Source organism: Physeter macrocephalus, chromosome 21 (assembly GCF_002837175.3).
Source record: "Physeter macrocephalus isolate SW-GA chromosome 21, ASM283717v5, whole genome shotgun sequence".
In the NCBI taxonomy this organism is placed as follows: domain Eukaryota; kingdom Metazoa; phylum Chordata; class Mammalia; order Artiodactyla; family Physeteridae; genus Physeter; species Physeter macrocephalus.
Genome location: NC_041234.1, coordinates 31,147,382 through 31,171,788, shown reverse-complemented (window position 1 = coordinate 31,171,788; position 24,407 = coordinate 31,147,382). Strand labels below are relative to the sequence as shown.

The 24,407-nt window shown below is 46.2% G+C and overlaps 1 protein-coding gene across 3 annotated transcripts in view; it reads right to left on the bottom strand.

The window, feature by feature from the left end:
• Positions 1–24,407, bottom strand: part of GPKOW (G-patch domain and KOW motifs) — a 51,757-nt gene that overhangs the window by 21,352 nt on the left and 5,998 nt on the right. Inside the window, exons 2-13 of one of the 3 annotated variants that reach the window (XM_028482709.2) lie at positions 13,823–14,296; positions 12,884–13,038; positions 12,660–12,784; positions 10,750–10,859; positions 9,732–9,945; positions 9,235–9,367; positions 8,452–8,578; positions 8,123–8,246; positions 7,962–8,031; positions 7,336–7,421; positions 7,085–7,242; positions 5,283–5,600 (exon numbers count right to left, since the gene is read on the bottom strand). In XM_028482709.2, the coding sequence (XP_028338510.1) occupies positions 7,111–7,242; positions 7,336–7,421; positions 7,962–8,031; positions 8,123–8,246; positions 8,452–8,578; positions 9,235–9,367; positions 9,732–9,945; positions 10,750–10,859; positions 12,660–12,784; positions 12,884–13,038; positions 13,823–13,980 (1,434 nt within the window). In that variant the 5' untranslated portion in view covers positions 13,981–14,296 and the 3' untranslated portion in view covers positions 5,283–5,600; positions 7,085–7,110. Of the gene's footprint in view, positions 1–5,282; positions 5,601–6,913; positions 7,243–7,335; positions 7,422–7,961; positions 8,032–8,122; positions 8,247–8,451; positions 8,579–9,234; positions 9,368–9,731; positions 9,946–10,749; positions 10,860–12,659; positions 12,785–12,883; positions 13,039–13,822; positions 14,297–24,407 lie in introns of those variants that run through there. The other 2 variants (XM_055081773.1, XM_007120932.4) reach the window with 2 other exon arrangements.

The window sequence follows — 24,407 nt, the reverse complement described above, 5'->3', positions numbered from 1 at the left end:
ATAGAATTACCATAGGATCCAGCAATCCCACTACTGGGCATATACCCAGAGAAAACCACAATTCAAAAAGACACATGCATCCCAATGTTCATTGCAGCACTATTTACACTAGCCAGGTCATGGAAGCAACCTAAATGCCCATCGACAGACGAATGGATAAAGAAGATGTGGTACACATACACAATGGAATATTACTCAGCCATAAAAAGGAATGAAATTGAGTCATTTGTTGAGACATGGATGGATCTAGAGACTTTCATACAGAGTTAAGTAAGTCAGAAAGTGCAAAACAAATATCGTATATTAATGCATATATGTGGAACCTAGAAAAATGGTAGAGATGAACCGGTTTTCAGGGCAGAAGTTGAGACACAGATGTAGAGAACAAACATATGGACACCAAGGTGGGAAAGCCGCAGGGGGTGGTGGGGATGGTGGTGTGCTGAATTGGGCGATTAGGATTGACGTGTATACAGTGATATGTATAAAATTGATGACTCATGAGTACCTGTTGTATAAAAAAATAAAATTCAAAAATTCAAAAAATAATATGTACAATAATATCAAGAAATATGAAATACTTAGGGATAAATCTGACAAAAGATTTATCCTTTTTTTCTTCAGTACAAAACTTATACACCGAAGCCTACAAAAACTGCTGAGACAAATTAAAGAAGACATGTATAAATGGACCTTGGTCATGGGTTGGAAGGTTAAATATTATTAACATGTTAATTCTTCCCAAATTGATCTATAGATTTGATTCAATCCCAGTAGGCTCTCTTGTAGTAGAAATTGACAAAAAGATTCTAAAATTCATATGGAAATGTAAAAGACCTAGAATAGCCAAAGCAACTCTGCAAAAGAATAACAAAGTTGCAGGGCTAATCCTACCTGATTTCAAGAATCATTATAGGACTCCCCTGGTGGTGCAGTGGTTACGAATCCACCTGCCAATGCAGGAGACACAGGTTCAAGCCCTGGTCCAGGAAGATCCCACATGCCACAGAGCAACTAAGCCCGTGCACCACAACTACTGAGCCTGCGCTCTAGAGCACACTAGCCACAACTACTGAGCCCGCATGCCTAGAGCCCGTGCTTTGCAACAAGGGAAGCCACCACGATGAGAAGCCCGTGCACTGCAGTGAAGAGTAGCCCCCACTCTCCGCAACTAGAGAAAGCCCGCGCGCAGCAACGAAGACCCAAAGCAGCGGAAAATAAATAAATTAATTTTTAAAAAAGAATCATTATAAAACTATAGTTATCAATACAGCATGATACTGGCATACAGATAGACAAATATATCAATAGAACAAAACAGAGTCCAGAAATCAATCCAAAAATATGTGGACAACTGATCTTTTTCTTTCCTTTGTGGTGGATAACTGATTTTTGAAAAAGCAGAAAGCAACGCAGTGGAGGAAGGGTAGTCTTTTCAACAAATGGTGCTGGAACAGTTGGATATCCATACCCAAAAGAATGAGCCTGGATCCATACCTCCCACCATACACAAAAATTAATTCAAAGTGGATTAAAAACCTAAACATATAATCTAAAACTACAAAACTTCTAGAAAACCTTTGTGATATTGGATTAGGCGAAGATTTCTTAGATATTACATCAAAAGGACAATCCAGAAGGAACAAATTGATAAATTTGACTTCATCAAAATTGAACATTTCTGCTTTTCAAAAGACATTAAGAGAATGAAAAGACAAGCCACAGTCTGGGAGAAAATACTTGCAAAGCATGTATCTGATAAAGTATCTGTATCTAGAATATATAAGAACTGCTTTTTGAAAACAGTTTATTAATAGGATATGGCAAAGACAAAAGGGGTGGTGTATCTCTAATTTTCATAAAGATTCTTAAAGTGCTTTTTTAAAAGAATCAGCTTTATTTTTTTAGAGCAGTTTTAGATTCATAGCAAAACTGAGTAGAAAATACACCCCTGCCCCTACCTCCATGCACATCTTCCCCCACTATTGACATCTCGCACCACGGTGGTACATTTATTACAATCAATGAACCTACATTTATTGACAATAGTACATCACTGTCACCAAAAGTCTCTAGTTTACATTAGGGTTCACGCTTTGTGTTGCACTTTCTGTGGGTTTTCACAAATGTATGACACATATCGACCATTAGAGTAGCATACAAAGTAGTTTCATTGCTGTAAAATCCTCTGTGCTCTGCCTATTCATCCCTCCCTTACTCTCTAACTCCTGGAAACCACTTTTTACTGTCTCCATAGTATTGACCTTTCCAGAATGTCATATTGTTGGAAACATTCAGTATGTAGCGTTTTCAGATTGATTTCTTTCACTTAGTAATATGCATTTAAGTTTCCTTTCATGGCTATATAGCTCATTTCTTTTTAGCACTGAATAATATTCTATTGTCTGGATGTACCACAGTTCATTTATCCATTCACCTACTGAAGGACAATTGTGGTTGCTTCCAAGTTTTGGCACTTATGAATAAAGCTGCTATAAATATCCATGTGCACGTTTTTGTGTGGATATGTTTTCAGCTCCTTTGGGTAAATATCAAGGAGTGTGATGGCTGGATCATATGGTAAGAGTATGTTTAGTTTTTTAAGAAATGGCCAGACGGTCTTCCAGAGTGGCTGTACCATTTTGCATTCCTACCAGCAATGAATGAAAGTTCCTGTTCCACATCCTCACCAGTATTTGGTATTGTCAGTGTGTTGGATTTTTGCCATTCTCATAGGTGTGTAGTGGTAGCTCATTGTTGTTTTATTTTTTTTTCATTGTTGTTTTTAATTTGCAATTCCCCAAGGACTTAAAGCACTTTTGAAGACAAGGATGGGATGAGGTTATAAGGAAAATCAGTACTACCAAAAGATTAGTGAGCAACGTTGTGCCATTTAGTCCTCTTTTGAGATGCTGTGGGGAAACAGGTACATTTAGTGCCTCTCCTCTTTAGCTGGTGGTGTCTGTTTTCAGACAATAACTCTTCCAGAAAAGCGGTTAAAGATGGGGTGGTGGTGGAAGTCAGGTGCTGAGGATTCCTCCGAGGCCTGGGAAGGAAGTTGCTTCCCAAGTTTGAGGCAATGCCTCAAAGTACCCCACTGGCACTGACAGAGAAGTAAGCCTTCCAGGAAGTTCCAGCAGCCCCACTGGGCAGCCAGTGGGAGAGTCAGTTCCCGACAGTGGAAATCAGCCAGACTGACCAAAGCACTTGAGGGGCAGCTGTATTTAATGTGGCTGTGGGGGTGGGGGTGGCATCAGCAGGCAGTCTCTGCATGGAGACTTATGATCGTCACCTCAGTCAGAACATTGCATGTGGCCCTCAAAGCACCATAGTACCTCTCGGACCTGACCTCCTACGTCCCCTCTCCCTCATTTACTCCCCTGCAGCCACACTGGCCTCACTATTCCTCAAACACACCAGCAATGATGCCACCACAGGGCCTTTGCACGTTCTGTTTCCTGACTCAGACCACTCTCCAGATAGCTGCATGACTCTCCCTCACTTCTTCATATATTTGCTCAAATGTCACCTTTGTAGTAAAGCCTTCCCTGGCCATCCTATGAATACTGCCCACTCTGGATCCCCTTTACCCTGCTGTACTTTCTCCCCGCTCCCCCCCACCGCCCCATGGCTGTTAGTATCTTCTAACATACTGGATAATTTACTTCTTATGTTTATTGCCTCTCAGCCCCACTGGAATGTCAGCTCCACAAGGACAAGGACCTTTGTTTTGTTCATGGTGTTTTTTATTAATTTATTTTTATTTATTTTTGCGGTACGCGGGCCTCTCACTGCTGTGGCCTCTCCCGTTGCGGAGCACAGGCTCCAGACGCGCAGGCTCAGCGGCCATGGCTCACAGGCCCAGCCGCTCCGCGGCATGTGGGATCTTCCCGGACCGGGGCACAAACCCGTGTGCCCTGCATCGGCAGGCGGATTCTCAACCACTGCGCCACCAGGGAAGCCCCATGGTGTTTTTTAAATCTTCAGTAGCTAGAATCGTGTCTGGCGTAGAATGGAGACTCAATACTTGTTGAATGAATGATTTACCCTTTACTGTATCCCTAGCATGCAGAATAGTATCTGGCATACAGTAGGGGTTCAACAGATGTCTGATGAATGAATTGGAGCAATAGGGGTAACCTGGTGAGGACGTAGCTTTCCAAGTTGTTGGATACTTTCTCTGCTTGATGCTACAAACATGGAGATTAAGAGGCCCCAGTGTGGGAGTGGAGGGGAGCATCCCCCGGCTGAGGAAGCAACGTCAGAAACGAAGGGCCTACCTGTATATTTCTGCCACCAAGCTCAGCCCCACGCAGTAGTCCCAATCACCCAAATAATTCACTTCTCTCTCAAAAGGCAGAGAAGCTGCTTCTTGAGTCTGCTGCCACACATTCCTGGTTCAGTGTCTGGACAGTTTTTTAACAGAGGTTGCACCCTGCCAGGGAAACTTCTGGAGACTTGGCAGAAGAGGCTGATGCTTTTTCACCCACATCTTGCTCAGACCTTGTGATGTGGAAGAAGCCAGTCTGGACAAATTGTATGGGTCATGGTCCCCGGTTTGTGAGTGGTCTGTGGAGAGTTCATGGGCTTACAGAAGCTGTCGTTGCAGTAACCACTGCCTAAGGGGCAACACCAGCAAGCACAGCAGCCGAGAAAACTGCACAGACTCAAAACGGTATTTGTACACAATGAACAAGGGGCAGATTGGGAAAGCTTCCTGATAGTCTCTATGCTTCCCAGAATGTACGGAGCCCTGTCCTCAAACTGAGGGATCAGGAGGGATCCTCTCAGGGGAAGCATGTAAAGCCCTGATGATCTGCCCCGGGGGGACCAGGCGCTCTGACAAGGGCTAGGCCTTCTGGACACAGGGCTGTATTCAAGAACTTCAGGCCCCATTTCCAAAGGCAGGCTCCGGAGAAACGTTAACTCCAGGAAATCAGATCTGATGAAAGATCTGTTTTAAGTGTCATGGCGCACAGAGGAGATGGAGGGATTTGTCTGAAACTGCCAGGTTATGCCATGTTGCAGGGCAGACACATGGGACCAGGGCCATTCCTCGAGGAGCTTTCTGTCCTTCTCAAGGGTATTACCAAGATGGATTTATTATGATTTGGAGAAAGGAGGCGGCCTTCTTGACTGGGTGAAGCACATAACAGCATAGGAAACTGATTTCTGGGCATGCCAAATTGGGAACCTCTATAACTCCCAACCCTTCCCAAGATTTTTAAAAAATATTTTATTTTTTTTAATTTTTAAAAAATATTTTATTTATTTTTGGCTCACGCCAGGTCTTTAGTTGCAGCACGTGGGATCTTTTTTAATAAATTTACTTATTTATTTTTATTTTTGGCTGCGTTAGGTCTTTGTTGCTGCGTGCGGACTTTTCTCTAGTTGCGGCGAGTGGGGGCTACTCTTCGTTGCGGTGTGTGGGCTTCTCACTGGGTGGCTTCTCTTGTTGCAGAGCACGGGCTCTAGGCGCGCGGGCTTCAGTAGTTGTGGCTCGCGGGCTCTAGAGCGCAGGCTCAGTAGTTGTGGCACACAGGCTTAGTTGCTCCACGGCATGTGGGATCTTCCCGGAGCAGGGCTTGAACCCGTGTCCCCTGCATTGGCAAGCGGATTCTTAACCACTGCACCACCAGGGAAGCCCCACGTGGGATCTTTTAGTTGTGGCACATGGGCTTCTTAGTTGCGGCACTCATGTGGGATCTAGTTCCCCAACCAGGGATCCAACGCGGGCCCCCTGCACTGGGAGCGTGGAGTCCTACCCACTGGACCACCAGGGAAGTCCCCTAACCCTTCCCAAGATTAAAAATACAACTCAGCCTGGAATTCCAGGGCAGCGTGTGCAATCACGATGATGACTCGAGAACGAGCAACTGGGGGTGGGGATTTGTTCTCTGGTATCTGCCTTAACAACCCTGTTTGGCTAATCTTGAAAACAGAGTTCTGGAATTAAGCAGGGATAATAATAAAAAAAAAAAAGTAAATCGGTCTGTGTAAGTGTCCCTCATATTGGGGTTACTATACTGGAAGGTTTTCTAATCATCCCTTGCCTTACTGGGCACACTGATCTGGCCAACTCACTGTCTTTCTATACCTGCTCATTTTGGCTCAAAAGGGTAGTCTGCCTCTGCTTGGCAAGGACAGAAGCTCACCTTTATTATCCTGCTTGAGGGGGGAAGTGTTTAAATTCTCCACAGCTGTGCCGTGTTCTGAAGCATCAGGAGTTTATACCAGAAGCCTAGATCTAACTCAAATACCATTAATTACATCAATGACTTAGTGACTGGGGATGATTTAGAAACACTTGTGCCTAAAGTTCTGACTTCCCCTGATTTTTTTTTCTTCCCTTGTTGATTCTGTATCTTAGGCCATTAAACAGGAAAAAGGATTCTCTGGAACCCTTTAATGGAAAAAGGATAACCTTTTTGAGAACCCACTTACCTGGAGCAACCAGAGAAATTCTACCCGAGATAGACAAAACTTTTTCACCTTCAAAGTTTTGGGACTAAAACGGGGGCCCCGAGACTAACTGGCTCCTCTGGAAAGTAGTGCTAACATGTCCCATTGGTGGGGAGAAGCCTCCCTTCCACTTGACTCCTGTCACAGGCTCAAGATATCATCTGGGCATCTGCTCTGGACCAAAAGTAAAAGCAGAGCCTGCTAGATTCTTGCTCAGAAAGTTGTCCAGAGATGTGGTGTTCCAGAATCCCTAGTCTCTGCTCGGGGACAGTGTTCATAGCTTCTGGACTCCGATAGTGAGCTCGGGAGCGGATGGATCCTTCCACTTGGTGAGCAGCCCAAGCTGGGCGGTGGGGCTGAAAAAAGGACTGGTTCCCACCTCAGTCAGCATGGCTCCCATCTCCACGCACAGCTCAGCACACCATTTATGATCTCTTCGTGTTACAAAGCATTTGAACTGGTTTTTATTATATACTAAGTTCTGGTAAATACTGGGTTTGTTTCTAGCCTCCCTTCTGGTCCATCCTGTCCCAGGGCTGCACTGCAAGTGGAGGGCGGAACCATGACCCGCCCCCACCTTTGTGAAGGCAGGCTTTTCACACTGTACGGGATTGGTAACAACCTGGGGGATGGGAGTGTGTCCACAGGTCAGTCCTCTGAGTCGCTGGGGCCCACGTACTGGCAGATGGCATCATAGTGAAGCTCCACCACCCGATTCGCTCTCTGCAGCTGCACAAGAGCCCGGCTCTGCTCTCTGTCCCGGTCCAGCAGACGGCCCACCTAGAGTAGGAGCGGGTGGAGTCAGCAAGGCCAACCCAGACTCAGGGACATTCCCTGAGCGCTCCTGTACCCATTTCCAGGTCTTGGACTCACCCTTCCAGTCCATGGCCCCAGCACCACCATCACCCAGTCGCCCTGGACCTTGGGGACCAGGGTCTCCAGCATGTCTTCCCTCAGGCCTGTGGACAAGGAGAGGGGAGTGAGGCCCGCAGCAAGGGCCAGCCCAGTCGGGGTCCTGTCAGAAGGGCTTTTCCTGTATTCCCTGGTGCCACTCTGTGCCTGCTGACAGATGTGAGTCCCCCACATCCATTTCACAGAGGAGGAAACCTAAGGAGCGGTTCCTGGCAATAGCTGTAATAAAGGGAGCTTTTATGTATGATGATGATGGGTGGGGGTGATAACAGACACCATTTATTGCGGGCACGTTGTATGTCCTGCCTTGCATGGGGAGCTTACACACATCCCTACAAGGTACCAGTTATAAGAGGGAGAAATAGGTTTAGGTTATCTCCATGCTAATTTTGCAGAAGAGAAAAGTGGGGCTCAGATATTCACCATCATGGAAGCGTCTAATGATCTGTTAGAGGATGCTGGGCCTTGCAAAAAACCTAACTCTGTCCAACCTCCCGCCTTTGCCTGGGCCAGGCTCTTGGCCCAAGACAGCCCTCTCAATCAGCCTCCAGGATGATAACGACCCAATGGCCATCCCTCAGACTCACCTTCCAGGACTTGGCCTTCATCTGTCCGACACACACAGGTACCTGGGTTCAGGACATCTTCGATTGTCATCTGGGGAAAGGGTCAGGGGATATGAGAATGTTGGAGAGCTAAGTGGGCCCAGTCCCTGGGGAGGAAGCAGACCCAAGTGTGGGGCTCCTACCTTGGTGTTGTAATACTGGCCACCCTTGTGCAGCTTGTCCACAAACCGCACACGCAGGTCCCTGTGCAGCCAGTGCTGACTCCTGGGAGCTGCTTTCTCACTCTTGGCTGCAGGCCCATCCTGTCTGTGGAGCGGGGCCAACACCAGGCTTAGTTCTTTATCAGAGGCACATTCTGGTCATCCCACCTTCGCCGATGTCTTAAAACCCCCTCATGATGCCATTCCTAGTTCCTTCTAGGCACGTGCCTTGCCCTAGAAGCCTTCTCTGACTGCTGGAGCCTCCCCACAGCCCTGTCCCCTACCCCCATCTGAGATGCTCAGGGTCCCACCGGTCTGGATGGTGTTTCCGCTTCCTCGCTGAGTCCTCCTGCCGGACGTGGAGGTCCTGATCCTGAAGGGCCTTCCATGACGAGGTTGTTTCATTCTGTTGCCTTGGGGAAGTTTTGCTCACCTGGCCTGTTCAAGGGGGTGTGGGGAGAACCAGGAAACAACCTCAATGTCTCCCTCTCTTCCCTTCCAGGCCACACCTCAGCCTCAGGCCACCTCCCATCTGCCAAAGTGCCTGTCTCACCATCAAGCCTTTGCCTGGGCTATTAGAATGCTCTCTCCTTCCTTTCAACTGTCTCGGTCTCCTTCAGGAAGCCTTGCTCAACCACCCTAGCCCGTCCTGTCAGCGCTTACCTGAGTCAGCTGCCTAGGGCGGGCTCAGGGACTCCTGGAGGGCTGTTGGCTCCCATCTCCCACGTGCCAAACTGATCCATCCTACTGACGTGCCTAGAATGCCTTTTTCCCCATCATGCCCTAGTCCTAGCTGCTCTCAGTCCCTAGCAAAAGAGAGGTTCACCACCCCAAAGAGACAAAGACATCCCAAGGGTAGGAACAGGTTTCCACGGTTGTTCCTTCCTCCTCAGAAAGAGGCTAAAGACCCAAGGGTACTAGATCAACCTCTCTTCAATCAAACTGAATAAACCACTATGTTCATTCTCACCTCTTAACTCTGACCAGAAGTCACCCTTGCCAGGCAGACCACTGTCCTGCCCCTCTGCAGATTTAACCCCCCGCCCCAGGAATACTTCTCCAACTCCCCCAGCTAGGTTAAGAGGCTCACTCACTCCGATCCAAGGAGTTCTTGTCAAACTCCTGCTGGGAGACAGGCCGCAGGCAGTACTCACTAACAGTCACCATGCGGCTCCCCACAGCCAGACGGACCATGGCCCGAGCATTGTCAGGATCGAGGCCTTCCACCTAAAGTGTTGGGGGGAAGAAGTGAGTGGACCTGACCCACGTTCCTAGGACCACACTGTCCACCCTTACCTCTAATAGGCCTGACCCCTGTGCCTCTCCCAGCAGACTGTGGGGCTTGGATACACTTTATGTAATCCTAAGGGACTTGTGGCATATGGCATTCTCTCCCTTTTAGTTGAAAACTGAGGCTCAGAAAGGCCCAGTGAGTAGTCCTGAGTCACTGAATGAGGCGGCAGGCCAGGCAGTCCTGAAAGATAAGGACTTCCAGCCTTTATACCCCAAACCCAATTCTGCCGCCCTCTGACCCTCATGTCAATTTTCCCTGCTACCTGTCTTGGGCTCCAGGCACATCTTGGTTCCTTACCTTCCCATAGAGGCCTCGGTGAGGGCCAGAAAGAACCACCACAGCTCCTCCAGGCACCAGTCCTTGAGGCTGGTCTTCCTTATCCTCCTCTTGCTCCTCATCTGGCCTCAGCAGGTGGTGGGGGCCGTTGGGGGCCAGGGCCTGGACCTCAGTCAGGTTGGCGCCCAGCCCTAACCCCTTGGGCCTCAGTGAGTTGACACAGGGCTTCACCACTCTGCAGGGAACACAGAATATGGGCTTGTTGGGGGGATGCATCGGTCTTCAGCGCTCCGTTCCCCACCCCTACCCCCAACCACCACCCAAATCCCAACCTATCAATATGTTTGAGAGTATCCTTCCCAATCTCATATTAGGGACTATTTCTGACCTGCAGAAATGGCAATTTTATTTGGTTCAACCTAATAACCTACGGTGTATAACATCTATGACACAGTATTTGCAGTGGGATATGAGGCAGATCCCAATAACCAAATATACTAATTTTTCTACAGGGGAAACCATGATTATTCATACCAAGCAAGAGAAACAGATTGTAAAAAGCTCAATGTCAATTCAGTTCACATTTGGCTGCCAAATAGTTTATGAAAAAAAAAATGTTTGGTTTTCAGAATTCTTTAGAGTTTGGAACTGTGGAGAATGGATTGTAATCTGTATGATCATGATAATAGCAAGTGTTTAGCCTATGCTTATCTGGGGCCAGGGTCTACTGTAAGTGCTTTATGTGTATCATTTCACTTAACTCTCACAACAGCCCTGGGAAGTCAGTACTGTTATTATCCCCGTTTTTCAGATGAGGAAGCTGACGCCCAGAGAGGCAATCTTTACATAATAGGGTCTCTTAATGGAGTTTCAAAGGGCAAATAGGAGGCTTAAAGAGTAGTGGAAGGGGCTACTGAAATACATAGGGTGGGGTGGTAATGTGCCCTCTCCCTGCCTGGATGGTTCTAGGTGGGCGGTAACCATGGGGGTCTGTTCCCTGGCCCGTCTGCTGTCCCCTGCCCCTACCCTAGAAACTCACTGATTGAAGGTACGGCCGATGCCCTCTCCAGGTTTCCAGCCCATGCCCCGCAGCATGGCCAGTCCATAGGCCTCTACAGGGACTGCCTCATAATCAGCCTCCTCCGGCACCTATGGGTTTAGGCAGAGGAAGGACGGTCAGCCTTGGCTTACAGTGGGCCCTCTGAAGTGTACTAGCTATCACCCACTGGGTGACCCTCAAGACTTCTTTTCCAGTCAGCTCAAGGGTGAATTTTTATTTCCTCTTGCCATCCCTCACTTTATTCCTCCATGTTCAGTCCTTGGACAAATCTTTATAAAGCACCTATTCTGTGCCAGCTACTGTTCTAGGTGCTGGGGATAAAATAGTGAACAAAATAGACAAAAACTCCTGCCCTTTGTGTAGCTTACATTCTAGTTATGGAGACAGAATAAATAAAATTCATTAAACATGATATGCCAGGTAGTGATAAGTCATATGAAGAAAAATAAAGCAGGTTAAGGGGATGCAGAGGGCTGAAGAAAGGAGTGTCACTGAGTTGATATTTGAGCAGAGACCAGAAGGAGAGACAGAGGGAACCCTGAAGATAAGAGAAGAGTCCTCCAGAGAGAACAGTAAGAACAAAGGCCCTGAGGCAGGACAAGATCTGCTATGTGTGGAGAGCATTGTGAAAGTCAATCTGACTGAAACAGATGTGGAGGCAAAGAGGGGTGGTAAGGAATTAATCAGGAGAGCTGGGCAGGAGCCATGATAGGGTGGCAGCCACAAGGGGACCAGTGAGGAAGTTACTGCAATAGTCCAGATGAGAAATGCTGGTGGCTCAGACCAGAGACGTGGTAGTGGTGATGGTGAGAAGTGGTCAGATTCTGGATGTATTCTGAAGAGGAAGGATGGATGGAACTGTGATCAACTGAGATGCGGAAGGCTCTGAGAGGAGGGAAAATTAGAGAAAGGAGGCCAAAGCTGGAACAGGATGGAGAGTGAAGTGAAGGTCTTTTTAAGATGAAAGATACCAGAGGATGTCTGAAGGCTGATGAGAACAGTTCAGTCGAAAGAGTCTCTCTGGTTTGGGGCTATAGGAGAACTAGGACCCAAACAAGCATTGCCAAAAAATTGTGAACGAAGAGGTGAAAAGTAGAGTCCATGGGTATGAAAGACAGACTTGGTTACTTCTGTGGACACACCCCTCACCTCTCCTGTTACCACCTCCCATCATCACTCCCTCAATTCTTTATATTCGCTCTAGACACACCACAGATTGTCACTGATGGACACACACCACACCGATTTTCTGCCACCATGCCATTGTCTGGGTGGTTGCTGCCATTAGGAGCACTCACCCTCCTCTTCCCTCTCCTAAACACTACCTGTCTTCCTGACCTCACTCCTACCACTCTGATCTGAGTCTCCATCACCTCTAGCCTGGACTGCTGCTCTCCTTGCCTCCACCTCTGCTTACTAGTCTGTTCTGCTCATAGCAGCCAGAGAGAGCCTGTCAAATCATAAGTCTTGTCCCTTCTCTGCTCAGAGCCCTCCCATGGCTCTCATCCCACTCAGAGTAAAAGCCAAAGTCCTCACCATGGCCCACTTCTGACCTCACTTACTACCCTTCCCTGTCACTCATTCCACTCCAGCTACATTGGTCTCCTTGATGTTCCTCAAACACTCCAGGCAGAGTCTACCCTCAGGATCTTTACATTTCCTGTTCCCTTTGCTCATCTCGTTCAGATAATCCCAGAATCCAAGTATCTTTTCACACCTCAATATCTGGATTCATTTGTTAATGCTTCCAAAAAGGATGGAAGGAGGCGGGGCAAGGCAGCAGGTCTTTAGTACACGCACAGACTCTGCCTGCTGTGTGCAGGGACGCAAGTCCTGGCAGACAGGGCAGTGAGAGACTGGGGAAGGAGGGAGGCCAGGGGCCAGCTCACTGTGTCAGCCCGGGGTTCACTGTCTGCCCCTTCCCCGTTGGGGGTGCATCCTTTCTGGATCATGGGGATAGCGAACATGGGGTCGACACCCGCATTCTCTCTCTCCTCCAGAGACTTCGTGGATTCTAAAGAAGAATGGGAGGGAGCAATGAGGTTCCACCCTATCCTTCCGTTTTCCTCCCCTTCTTCCTTCACTACAGCAAGGCAAAGGAGGGATCACTCACCCTCAATGAGCTCCTTCACAGCCTGGGACAGAATCCCATCCACCAAGACCTCAGTATGTGTGGATGGCCCCGGGGCCTGGGTCGGTGGCTGCCTGAGATGGCCATTCTGAATCAAAGGGATGACAAGTTCCTTGAGGGCTTCTGAGGGCTGCAAACTGATGTGGACACAGAGGGGTGAGGTTGGGAGAGTAGCACAATCAGTGAGTTCTGAGACACAACTCTTCATTCAGAAGAAACACAAGAGCCAAACACACCCCCAGCCCCATTGACTACACCCTCCCTTCTCCTGTCTGGCTCTCCTGTTATATCTCTGGTGGTGCTTTCTCTGGATTCTCTCCCCCACCCCCAACTCTTAAATGTCAGTGCCTTCGGGGAATCAGTCCTCAGTTCTGGACCCTCTGTTCATCCCAAGACCCACTTCCGTGGCTGCCACTATGACCTAAAAATCACCATCTTCAGCCCAGACTCTCTCCCCAGCTCCAGGCTCCACACCAGCTTCCTGGATGGTTGATCCTCTTCTGGAAGTCCCTCCCTCAGACTGTCCTTTCCGAATTAAGCTGACAATCGCCTCCCCCAACCTGAATCTGCCACTCCATCCTGCTCCTCGTATGGGAGAAGCCCCATCGCTTCACCTGGGACATTAGGAGTCCTGTCATTCTCCCCTCCTTTCCTTCTTTCAGAACGCACGCTCCTCAGGGTCCCCAAGTCCTAAAGACACTCCCTCTCAGGAATACATCCTCTCCTCTCAACCCCCTCGGCCAACAGGTCCAATTTCCCCACCTCCCCCACTAACTCTCGCCTTCTGACCTCCACGGATTTTCTCTGGCTGTGCTTCAGACTTCCCAGGCCACTGCCACCAATACAATCAACTCAAGATTCCACCCTCCCGCAGGCACCCACCGCACCGCTTTCCAAGGGATGAAACACCCAGCGCTTCACCTCTGCAGCTCCCTCCCTTTCTCGGTCTTCAAGAAATCCTTCTCCGGAGCCGCGTCTCCCGCCAGACGTCTCCGGGCGGACGTGCGACTGAAGCTGAATGAAATTGGGGCACTGGAGGCTCCCGCAGGCCGCAAAACACCATCTTTAGCATCCGCCATCTTCCCCTCTTCCCAGGCCGGCGCGCTGCTTGCTGGGAAGTTTAGTTTGCGCTCGCTTTGCTGGGGCTTGACCACCAGCGCTACAACTACATTTCCCAGGAAACACTGTGGCACCGCCTGGTGAAGGCGGATAGGGGCAGTAGGAAGTAACTGCCGCTCTTTTTACTTCACAAGAGCTCGTGGCGCCAAGCGTACAGGGAAATGTAGTTCTTGGGGAAGGTAGGCGTGGTAGAAGGTGGCTTCCTTCTTGCTAAGTCGTCACTCCTTCGTGTAGGCGTTTATCGGTCGCCTACTGTGTGCACGTTACTGTGCCCTACTGGTGTGGGAAATGTAGGTAAAATAAATCATTAAGAAAAAAATTTGGGCTTCCCTGGTGGCGCAGTGGTTAAGAATCCGCCTGCCAAAGCAAGAGACACGGGCTCGAGCCCTGGTCCGGGAATTCCACATGCCGCGGAGCAACTAAGCCTGTGCGCCACAGCTACTGAGCCTGCGCTCTAGAGCCCTCGAGACACAACTACTGAGCCCGCTCACCTAGAGCCCATGCTCCCAACAAGAGAAGCCACCACAATGAGAAGCCCACGTACCACAACGAAGAGTACCCCCCCACTCGCCGCAACCAGAGAAATGCCCGCATGCAGCAACGAAGACCCAACGCATAAAATTAAATTTAATTTAAATAAAATTAAATAAATTTATTTTTTAAAAAAGAAAGAAAAAAATCTGTGAGTGCCAGTTGTGTACAATAATAAATAATAGACATGTAAGTGGTACCTACAAGATGACAGATTTAATAGTGGACAAACTCTAGATTCAAATACAGTTGACCTTTAGATAACACGAGTTTGAACTGCGAGGGTCCACTTATACGTGGATATCTTTCACTAAATAACCTACTACAGTACTACATGATGCAAGATTGGTTGAATACGAGGATGCAGAACATGGAGAGCAGACTGTAAAATTATACGGGGATTTTAGGGACTTCCCTGGTGGCCTAGTGGTTAAGAATCCAGCTGGGGGGGGGTGGTGTGATGAATTTGGAGATTGGGAATGACATATAGACACTAATATGTATAAAATGGATAACTAATAAGAACTTGCTGTATAAAAAAATAAATTAAATTAAATTAAAAAAAAAAGAATCCACCTGCCAATGCAGGGGACACGGGTTCAAGCCCTGGTCCTGGAAGATCCCACATGCCGTGGAGCAACTAAGCCCAAGCACCGCTGAGCCTGCACTCTAGAGCCCGCGAGCCACAACTACAGAGCCCACGTGCCACAACTACTGAAGCCTGCGTGCCTAGAGCCCATGCCCTGCAACAAGAGAAGCCACCGTAATGAGAAGCACGCGCACTGCAACGAAGAGTAGCCCCCACTGGCCGCAACTAGAGAAAGCCTGTGTGCAGCAACAAAGACCCAACACAGACAAAAAAAAAAAACCTATATAGGGATTTTAGACTGCGCTGGGTCGGTGCCCCTAACGCCTACATTGTTCAAGGGTCAACTGTATTAATAAAATACTCTGGCCTCCTCTCTAGAGGCTCCAAGTCTAGTGGGGAACAATAACACTCAAAACGGATTTTTAAAAAAATAGTTCCTACCAACTTTAAATATGTTGTGAGAGCCAGGTCCTAAGCCCTCAGAAGATTAATGAGACAGACTCCTCTGAGTAGGACCTTAAGAGTTTGTGAAGTAGAAGAGTGATACTTAAACAAATAGTCACAAGAAAGAGTACTACAAATCTGCTAAAAATTCATCCCAAGGAAATCATCCAAGATGTGCAAAAGTATTTTATATGAGATTCATCAGAGTATTATTTATTGTAACAAAAGCTTGAAGACCACTTAAATGAACAACAAAAGGGGATGGCCTAAATGAATTATAGCACATGGTTTGGGTGGAATGAATATACTAGAGCCTTTAAATGTGAAGCTATACATATAATTAAATGAAACGGGGACACAGTCACAATGTTTGGAAAGTAGAATAGTATGGTGGGTCAGAGGTTGCTTTTGAAAACAGGAAGCCCAATATTCAATCAATTTCGTGGCCATGTTTTGAGGCTTACAAGCCCTGGGCATCCTGGGATGGGCCCTGGTATCTCAAGGGAGAAGCCATTTTGGTTTTCAAAATATACAACAAAAAAAACTAAATTTTTATTTTGAAATACTTTTAGACTAAAAGAAATGTTGAAAAAATAGTACAGAGAGTCCCTGTATATCCAGACCCCCCCTAAACATTTTATATAACAATAGTATAATTATCATAATCAGGGAATTAACATTGATGCAACACAATTAACTAAATGATAATTTTCTGTTCCAGGATTCAATCTGGGATCATACTTCGCATATAATAGTAATGCCTTTTTTTTAAAAAAAATATTTTATTTATTTTATTTTTGGCTGCATTGGGTCTTTGTTGCTACACACGGGCTTTTCTCTGGTTGTGGCGAGCGGGGGCTACTCTTCGTTGAGGTGCGCAGGCTTCTCTTGTTGTGGAGCACGGGCTCTTGGTGTGTGGGCTTCAGTAGTTGTGGCACGCGGGCTCAGTAGTTGTGGCTTGTGGGCTCTGGAGTGCAGGCTCAGTAGTTGTGGCGCACGGGCTTAGTTGCACCGCGGCATGTGGGATCTTCCCGGGCCAGGGATCAAACCGGTGTCCCCTGCATTGGCAGGAGGATTCTTAACCACTGCGCCACCAGGGAAGCCCCGGTAATGCCTTTTTAAGTCTCCTCCAATCTGTGAAAATTCCTGTTCTTTCCTTGTCTTTCATGACCTTACCATTTTTGAAAAGTACAGTTCAGTTATTTTGTAGACTGTCCCTCAGTTTGGGCTTCTCTGATGAGTTCTCACAATTAGGCTGAGGTTATGGGTTCCTGGCAAGAATGACACAAAGGTGATGTGCCCTTCTCATCACATCATATCAGAGGGTTCACAATATTATATCTTATTACTAATGATGTGAACATTGCCTGGGAGGTGAACTGTCCATGGCTGAAGTGATACCTATTTCCTGAAGCAGCCACCTGAGATAGTGTGCACAACACAGGCTTACACAGGCTAGGGCCAGAGGTCCCTGAGAGTCTTGCCTTCTGGGTTGGTTCACACCTGGTCTCTCACTCACTCCTGACATGTGCCACAGAGCTCATGCCAAGTCCTGATGCAAAACTTCGTGGTGAAAATGTAATGGGAGAAAAGACACATTTTTTCCTATCTTTCCTTCATTCTGAAAACAAAATCAGGAATTTTTTTCTATACAAACATTGAGAAAAGTATTTGCTTGCCATGCAATGAAGGAAGAATATGAAAGTTTTGCAGATTCAACCATTTATTCTTTTGTTCATTGAATAAACATTAATTGAGCACCTACTCGGTTACATGCCCTTCCTTCAAGGTACTCATATGGGATTATGGGAAAAACCCATGGTTACGAGTGTGGTTATGGCTGCAGACAAACAGGGCTGCGGGAAGGGGTGGCTGAGAAGACAGAAGGGGATTAGTTGTACATGATACCACTTCTAAGAGGGGCTGAAGATTTAAAAAGCTTTCTAAAAGATGGCAGGAAGTGAAGCTGGAGTGATGTGCAGTGGCTTGGTCGTGGGTAGCGAGGAATTCGAGGCTTAGGACTTTCTGCTGCATGTGATGAGAGAGTCATGAGAAGGTTATGTGACATGACAAAATTTGTGTTTTAAAAAAGTAATGTAGGGGGACTTCCCTGGTGGCACAGTGGTTAAGAATCCACCTGCCAGTGCAGGGGACACGGGGTCGAGCCCTGGTCTGGGAAGATCCCACATGCCGCGGAGCAACTAAGCCCGTGCACCACAACTACTGAGCCTGTGCTCTAGAGCATGCGAGCCACAACTATTGAGCCTGTGTGCCACAACGATTGAAGCCTGCGCGCCTAGAGCCTGTGCTCCACAACAAGAGAAGCCACCACACTGAGAAGCTCATGCACTGCAATGAAGAGTAGCCCCGGCTCGCCACAACTAGAGAAAGCCCGCGTGCAGCAACGAAGACCCAATGCAGCTAAAATAAATTTTTTTTAAAAAAAGTAATATAGGGACTTCCCTGGTAGTCCAGTGGTTAAGACTCTGGCTTCCACTGCAGTGGGCGTGGGTTCGATCCCTGGTCGGGGAGATCCCGCATGCCATGCAGTGTGGCCAAAAATTTAAATAAATAAATAAAAATTAAAAAGTAATGTATATCAAAGGTATAGGGACAATGTAGTCAATACACAAAGAACTCCTGTAGTTCAATAAGTATAAAAGGCAAGCAACCTCCAACTGAAAAATGGGCAGTGGACATAATTAGGTGGTTCACGAAATGGGAAATACAAATAGCCATGAAGCACATGTAAAGATTCTCAACCTCACTAATACTCAAAGCAATGCAAATAAATAAATAATAAAACGTTGTTCTTCATTTAACTCATTGGTAAAGACCAAAAGTAAACATGACAAATACTTCTGTGGTAAGTTCTCTATGCCAATTGCCCAACTAAGCACTCATTTAGTCCTCCAAAGGATTCTGTGAGGTAGGAACTATTTTAAAAATCCATTTTACATATAAGAGAACTGCAGCAGAGAGGGTAACTGAGTTGGCCAAGATCACAAAATAGTAAGTACTATGGATGATGCCCAGAGTTACTAAAGATGGAAGAAAATGGGCACGTTCATACACTGCTGATAGGGGCACAAATTGATTCAACATTTATCAGGGGCAGTATAATAATATATATGCCTTCCTGGACCCAATGACTCCATTTCTAAGACTAGATCTGAAGGAAAGAATGGAAAATTGGGACAGGACGTTCTGTATGCTGAGTGAATGTATGTTATAATTTTACTAAAAAGGTTTAAAAATTCTTCATGGCTTGACAAGGAACAATAGCTACAATATTTCGTTAAATGGAAAAAGCAATTTGAGGAATATGTAGGGGATTTCTGGGAAATTAATAACATTCTCTTATTTAACCTGGTGAGTCACACAGGTACTGTACTGATTTTACAATTTGTCAAACTGTTCATGTATGTTGTATGCATGTTCTTCTCTATTAGGTATATTTCACTTTTTAAAAAAATAGAGAAGCACTTCCAGAATAGTAGCACTAGGAGCTTGGTAGACCTTATCCTCAACAAAGCAACCCTAACTACTGAAAATTATTTTTTAAACAACATTTTAAAGTCTCTGGGAGGGCTTCCCTGGTGGCGCAGTGGTTGTGAGTCCGCCTGCTGATGCAGGGAACGCGGGTTCGTGCCCCGGTCTGGGAGGATCCCACGTGCCGCGGAGCGCCTGGGCCCGTGAGCCATGGCCGCTGGGCCTGCGAGTCCGGAGCATGTGCTCCGCAGCGGGCGAGGCCACAACAGTGAGAGGCCCGCGTAACACACACAAAAAAATAAAAATAAAAAAAATAAAGTCTCTGGGAATTGAATAAGGGCATACAGGAAATGGAGAAACATTTGTTCAAGAAACTCAAATAAATCACTGTAAGAACACCAAGAGTCTGGCACTTGAGCCATGACTTGCTCCCTCCCTGCACCCCAGCTCAGTGTGACAAAAAGAAGCTCTACTCCAGGACAGTGTGGCCAAGAACATGGGGCTCTCTCTCCCTCCAGCTCCCAGTCTAGGGCAGTGGTTTCTCCTCATGAGGGGTAGACTACCAGCATGTCTCATCTCCTCCAGCCCCATGTTACAGAAGCTCTATTCTGGGAACGCATGACTAAGAGGTCTGGGGCTCTCTTCTACCACCCAGACCCCATTCTTAGGGTGGAAGCTTTACCCCAGTGTGGCAGACCAAGCATACTGGGCCCCAATTGCCCACTCCACAGCTTATTGTTAGAGTGGGGGCTCTACACTGGGAAAGACAAGCAGATAATACCAAGGGATATAACCTCCCCAGCACCCTGCTCATACAAGAGGAGTGTCAGTCACTCCAAGAGAAGTGGGCTTCTGATCCACCCCCAGCTCTTGAGGCGGAGTACAAAGAACAGAGAGTTTAATAGCTCTCCTTAAGGGGATTGACTTACTTGGACAGAAAGTCAAGAAGTTAAAGAATAAGGGCTTTATGAGCAATTAAGAGGCTGCTGGTATCTCCAAGATAGCAACAAGCAAAACAGAGAGAAACAGCTAAGAAGAATCCTTCTAGGGTCAGAGCAAGCCACAAAGACTGCTCTCAAAGACTACACCATACTTATACCTGAAACATTGTAAATCAACTATTCTTCAATTTAAAAAAAAGATTAAAAAAAAGACTACCCCATATTTTAATTGAATAAGGGGCCTGACTTTAATTGAATAAGACTTTAATTGGTATTTGTTTTTCTCCTTCTGACTTACTTCACTCTGTATGGCAGACTCCAGGTCCATCCACCTCACTACAAATAACTCAGTTTCATTTCTTTTTATGGCTGAGTAATATTCCATTGTATATATGTGCCACATCTTCTTTATCCATTCATCTGTTGATGGACACTTAGGTTGCTTCCAAGTCCTGGCTATTGTAAATAGAGCTGCAATGAACATTATGGTACATGACTCTTTTTGAATTATGGTTTTCTCAGGGCATATGCCCAGTAGTGGGATTGCTGGGTCATACGGTAGTTCTATTTGTAGTTTTTTAAGGAACCTCCATACTGTTCTCCATAGTGGCTGTATCAATTTACATTCCCACCAGCAGTGCAAGAGGGTTCCCTTTTCTCCACACCCTCTCCAGCATTTATTATTTCTAGAGTTTGAACATATGTATATGTATAACTGATTCACTTTGTTGTAAAGCAGAAACTAACACACCATTGTAAAGCAATTATACTCCAATAAAGATGTTAAAAAAATAAAGTTATTATAAAAATAAAAAAATAAAAAAAATTTAAAAAGACTTTAATTGGTTAACTGGAAAAAATTATGTGCCAGGGTACTGTAAAAAGTTAGTACCGGTTAAGCTAGGTGTGGTATCAATCCAGGCAGACCAGCCAGAAATTAAACCAGGAGATGAGGGAAAGAAACAAAGAGAGCCTGGATAAAAGCAAGGTCATTCCAGGATGACTGTGCTCATGCCCAAGCCTGAACCCTTTGAAGAAGGACATCAGGTGGAAATAGATTTGACTAAATTAGTCCAGTCAAGTCACTAAACAAATAAACAAGCAAATGAAAACAAAAATGGGCAGATCAGTATCTAGAGTTGCTATAATATATTATCTAAAATGTTCAGTGAAATATGCAAAGAAACAAGAAAATGTGACCCATACATGGCAGGAGCAGGAGGAACAGGAAACAGAAACTGTTAGAGGGCCCAAATGTAGGACCTAACAGATAAAGACTTCAAAGTGAAACAGGAAGGAAGGGGGCAGGGTATAATCTTTAAAAGAATGACATACCAGTTGAGGATAAGACATAAACTGGTTAGAACCAACTAGGTCCAAGATGGCAGAAGATTCAACTTCCAAGAGACCTTGAGCCTCATTATATGCTCATTTTAATATATTAGCATATGCTAAATGACACACGCATAGGCACCGTGACAGTTCTGAGGCTAAACATAGAAGGCCAAAAAGTAGGTGGTAGCCCAAATCCTGGAAATCCTTGCCCCTTCTCCAAAATAGTTGGAATAATCCTCCCACTCATTAGTCTACAAAATTACCCAGCCCATAAAAACTAACCACCCCATATTTCAGGGCCTCTCACCTTCTGAGCTGGTCCACACTCTGTGGAGTGTATTTCTCCCAGGGCCACTCTCGCCTTTTGAGACAGACTGCATTCTGTCTATGGAATGTGTATCTCTCTAAATAAATCTACTTTTTACCTATGACTTTGTCTCTCACTGTATTTTTTCTGTGATGAGACATAAAGAACTAGAGCTGCATTAACTCCTGAGACCAGGTGTGTGATTTCAATTAAAAGACAGTGGGTTTAAGTCCCAATCTGGGTTTCAGCTGGACTTGAGTTCCAGTCTGAGGTGTACGGTTTCAAAAACAGCTATTAAATTTGTTCAAAGAAGTAAGAAATCATGTATAAAGATGTAAGGGAGGAAAAAGTGACGTGATGACAGGAGCAAAGAGAAAGAGATCAGAAGATGCTATGCTTCTGGCTTTGAAGACAGAAGAAGGGGCCACAAGCCAAGGGATATAGGTGGCCACTAGAACCCAGAAAAAGCAAGGAAACTGATTCTCCCCTAGAGCCTCCGGGAGAAATGTAGCCCTAACAACACATTGAATTTAGGAATTCTGACCTCCAGAACTGAACCAAGATGGCGGAGAAGAAGGATGTGCTCTCACTCCCTCTGGCGAGAACACCAGAATCACAACTAGCTGCTGGACAATCATCGACAGGAAGACACTGGAACTCACCAAAAAAGACACCCCACATCCAAAGACGAAGGAGAAGCCAAAATGAGACAGTAGGAGGGGCCCAATCACAGTAAAATCAAATCCCATAACTGCTGGGTGGGTGACTCACAGACTGGAGAACACTTATACCACAGAAGTCTACCCACTGGAGTGAAGATTCTGAGCCCCACGTCAGGTTCCCAACCTGGAGGTCCGGCAACGGGAGGAGGAATTCTTAGAGAATCAGACTTTGAAGGCTAGTGGGATTTGATTGCAGGACTTCGACAGGACTGGGGGAAACAGAGACTCCACTCGTACAGGGCACACAAAAAGTAGTGTGCATATCTGGACCCAGGGGAGGGAGCAGTGACCACAGGGGAGACTTGAACCAGACCTACCTCCTAATGTTGTAGGGACTCCTGCAGAGGCGAGCAGTGGCTGTGGCTCACTATGGGGACGGGGACACTGGCAGCAGAAGTTCTGGGAAGTGCTCCTTAGCGTGAGCCTTCCCAGAGTCCTCCATTGGCCCTCAGGAAACTGGCACAAGCCTCTTAGATAGCCTCATTCACCAGAGGGCAGACAGCAGAAGCGAGAAGACTACAATCCTACAGCCTGTGGAACAAAAACCACATTCACAGAAAGACAGACAAGATGAAAAGGCAGAGGGCTATGTACCAGATGAAGGAACACGATAAAACCCCAGAAAAACAACTAAATGAAGTGGAGATAGGCAACCTTCCAGAAAAAGAATTCAGAATAATGATAGTAAAGATGATCCAGGACCTCGGAAAAAGAATGGAGGCAAAGATCGAGAACATGCAAGAAATGTTTAACAAACACCTAGAAGAATTTCAACCAGTCCCTCCCATCAGGAAACTGGCACAAGCCTCTTAGATAGCCTCATTCACCAGAGGGCAGACAGCAGAAGCGAGAAGACTACAATCCTACAGCCTGTGGAACAAAAACCACATTCACAGAAAGACAGACAAGATGAAAAGGCAGAGGGCTATGTACCAGATGAAGGAACACGATAAAACCCCAGAAAAACAACTAAATGAAGTAAAGGACCTATAAAAAGAAACCCAGAACAATTAAGAAAATGGTAATAGGAACATACATATCAATAATTACCTTAAACGTGAATGGATTAAATGTTCCAACCAAAAGACACAGGCTTGCTGTATGGATACAAAAACGAGACCCATCTATATGCTCTCTACAAGAGACCCACTTCAGACTTAGGGACACATACAGACTGAAAGTGAGGGGATGGAAAAAGATATTCCATGCAAATGGAAATCAAAAGAAAGCTGGAATAGCAATACTCATATCAGATATACAAGCCTACCTCAAGAAACAAGAAAAATCTCAAATAAACAATCTAACCTTACACCTAAAGGAACTACAGAAAGAAGAACAAACAAGACCCAAACTTAGCAGAAGGAAAGAAATCATAAAGATTAGAGCAGAAATAAATGAAATCGAACTAAACAATAGCAAAGATCAATAAAACTAAAAGCTGGTTCTTTGAGAAGTTAAAGAAAATTGATAAACCATTAGCCAGACTCATCAAGAAAAAGAGGGGGCTTCCCTGGTGGCGCAGTGGTTGGGAGTCCGCCTGCCGATGCAGGGGACACGGGTTCGTGCCCCAGTCTGGGAGGATCCCACATGCCACGGAGCGGCTGGACCCGTGAGCCATGGCCGCTGGGCCTGTGCGTCCAGGGCCTGTGCTCCGCGATGGGAGAGGCCGCAACAGTGAGAGGCCCACATACCACAAAAAAACAAACAAACAAGAAAAAGAGGGAGAGGACTCAAATCAATAAAATTAGAAATGAAAACGGAGAAGTTACAACAGGCACCGCAGAAATACGAAGCATCCTAAGAGACTACTACAAGCAACTCTATGCCAATAAAATCGACTACATGTAAGAAATGGACAAATTCTTAGAAAGGTATAACCTTCCAAGTCTGAACCAGGAAGAAATAGAAAATATGAACAGACCAATCACAAGTAATGAAATTGAAACTGTGATTAAAAATCTCCAACAAACAAAAGTTCAGGACCAGATGGCTTCACAGGTGAATTCTATCAAACATTTAGAGAAGA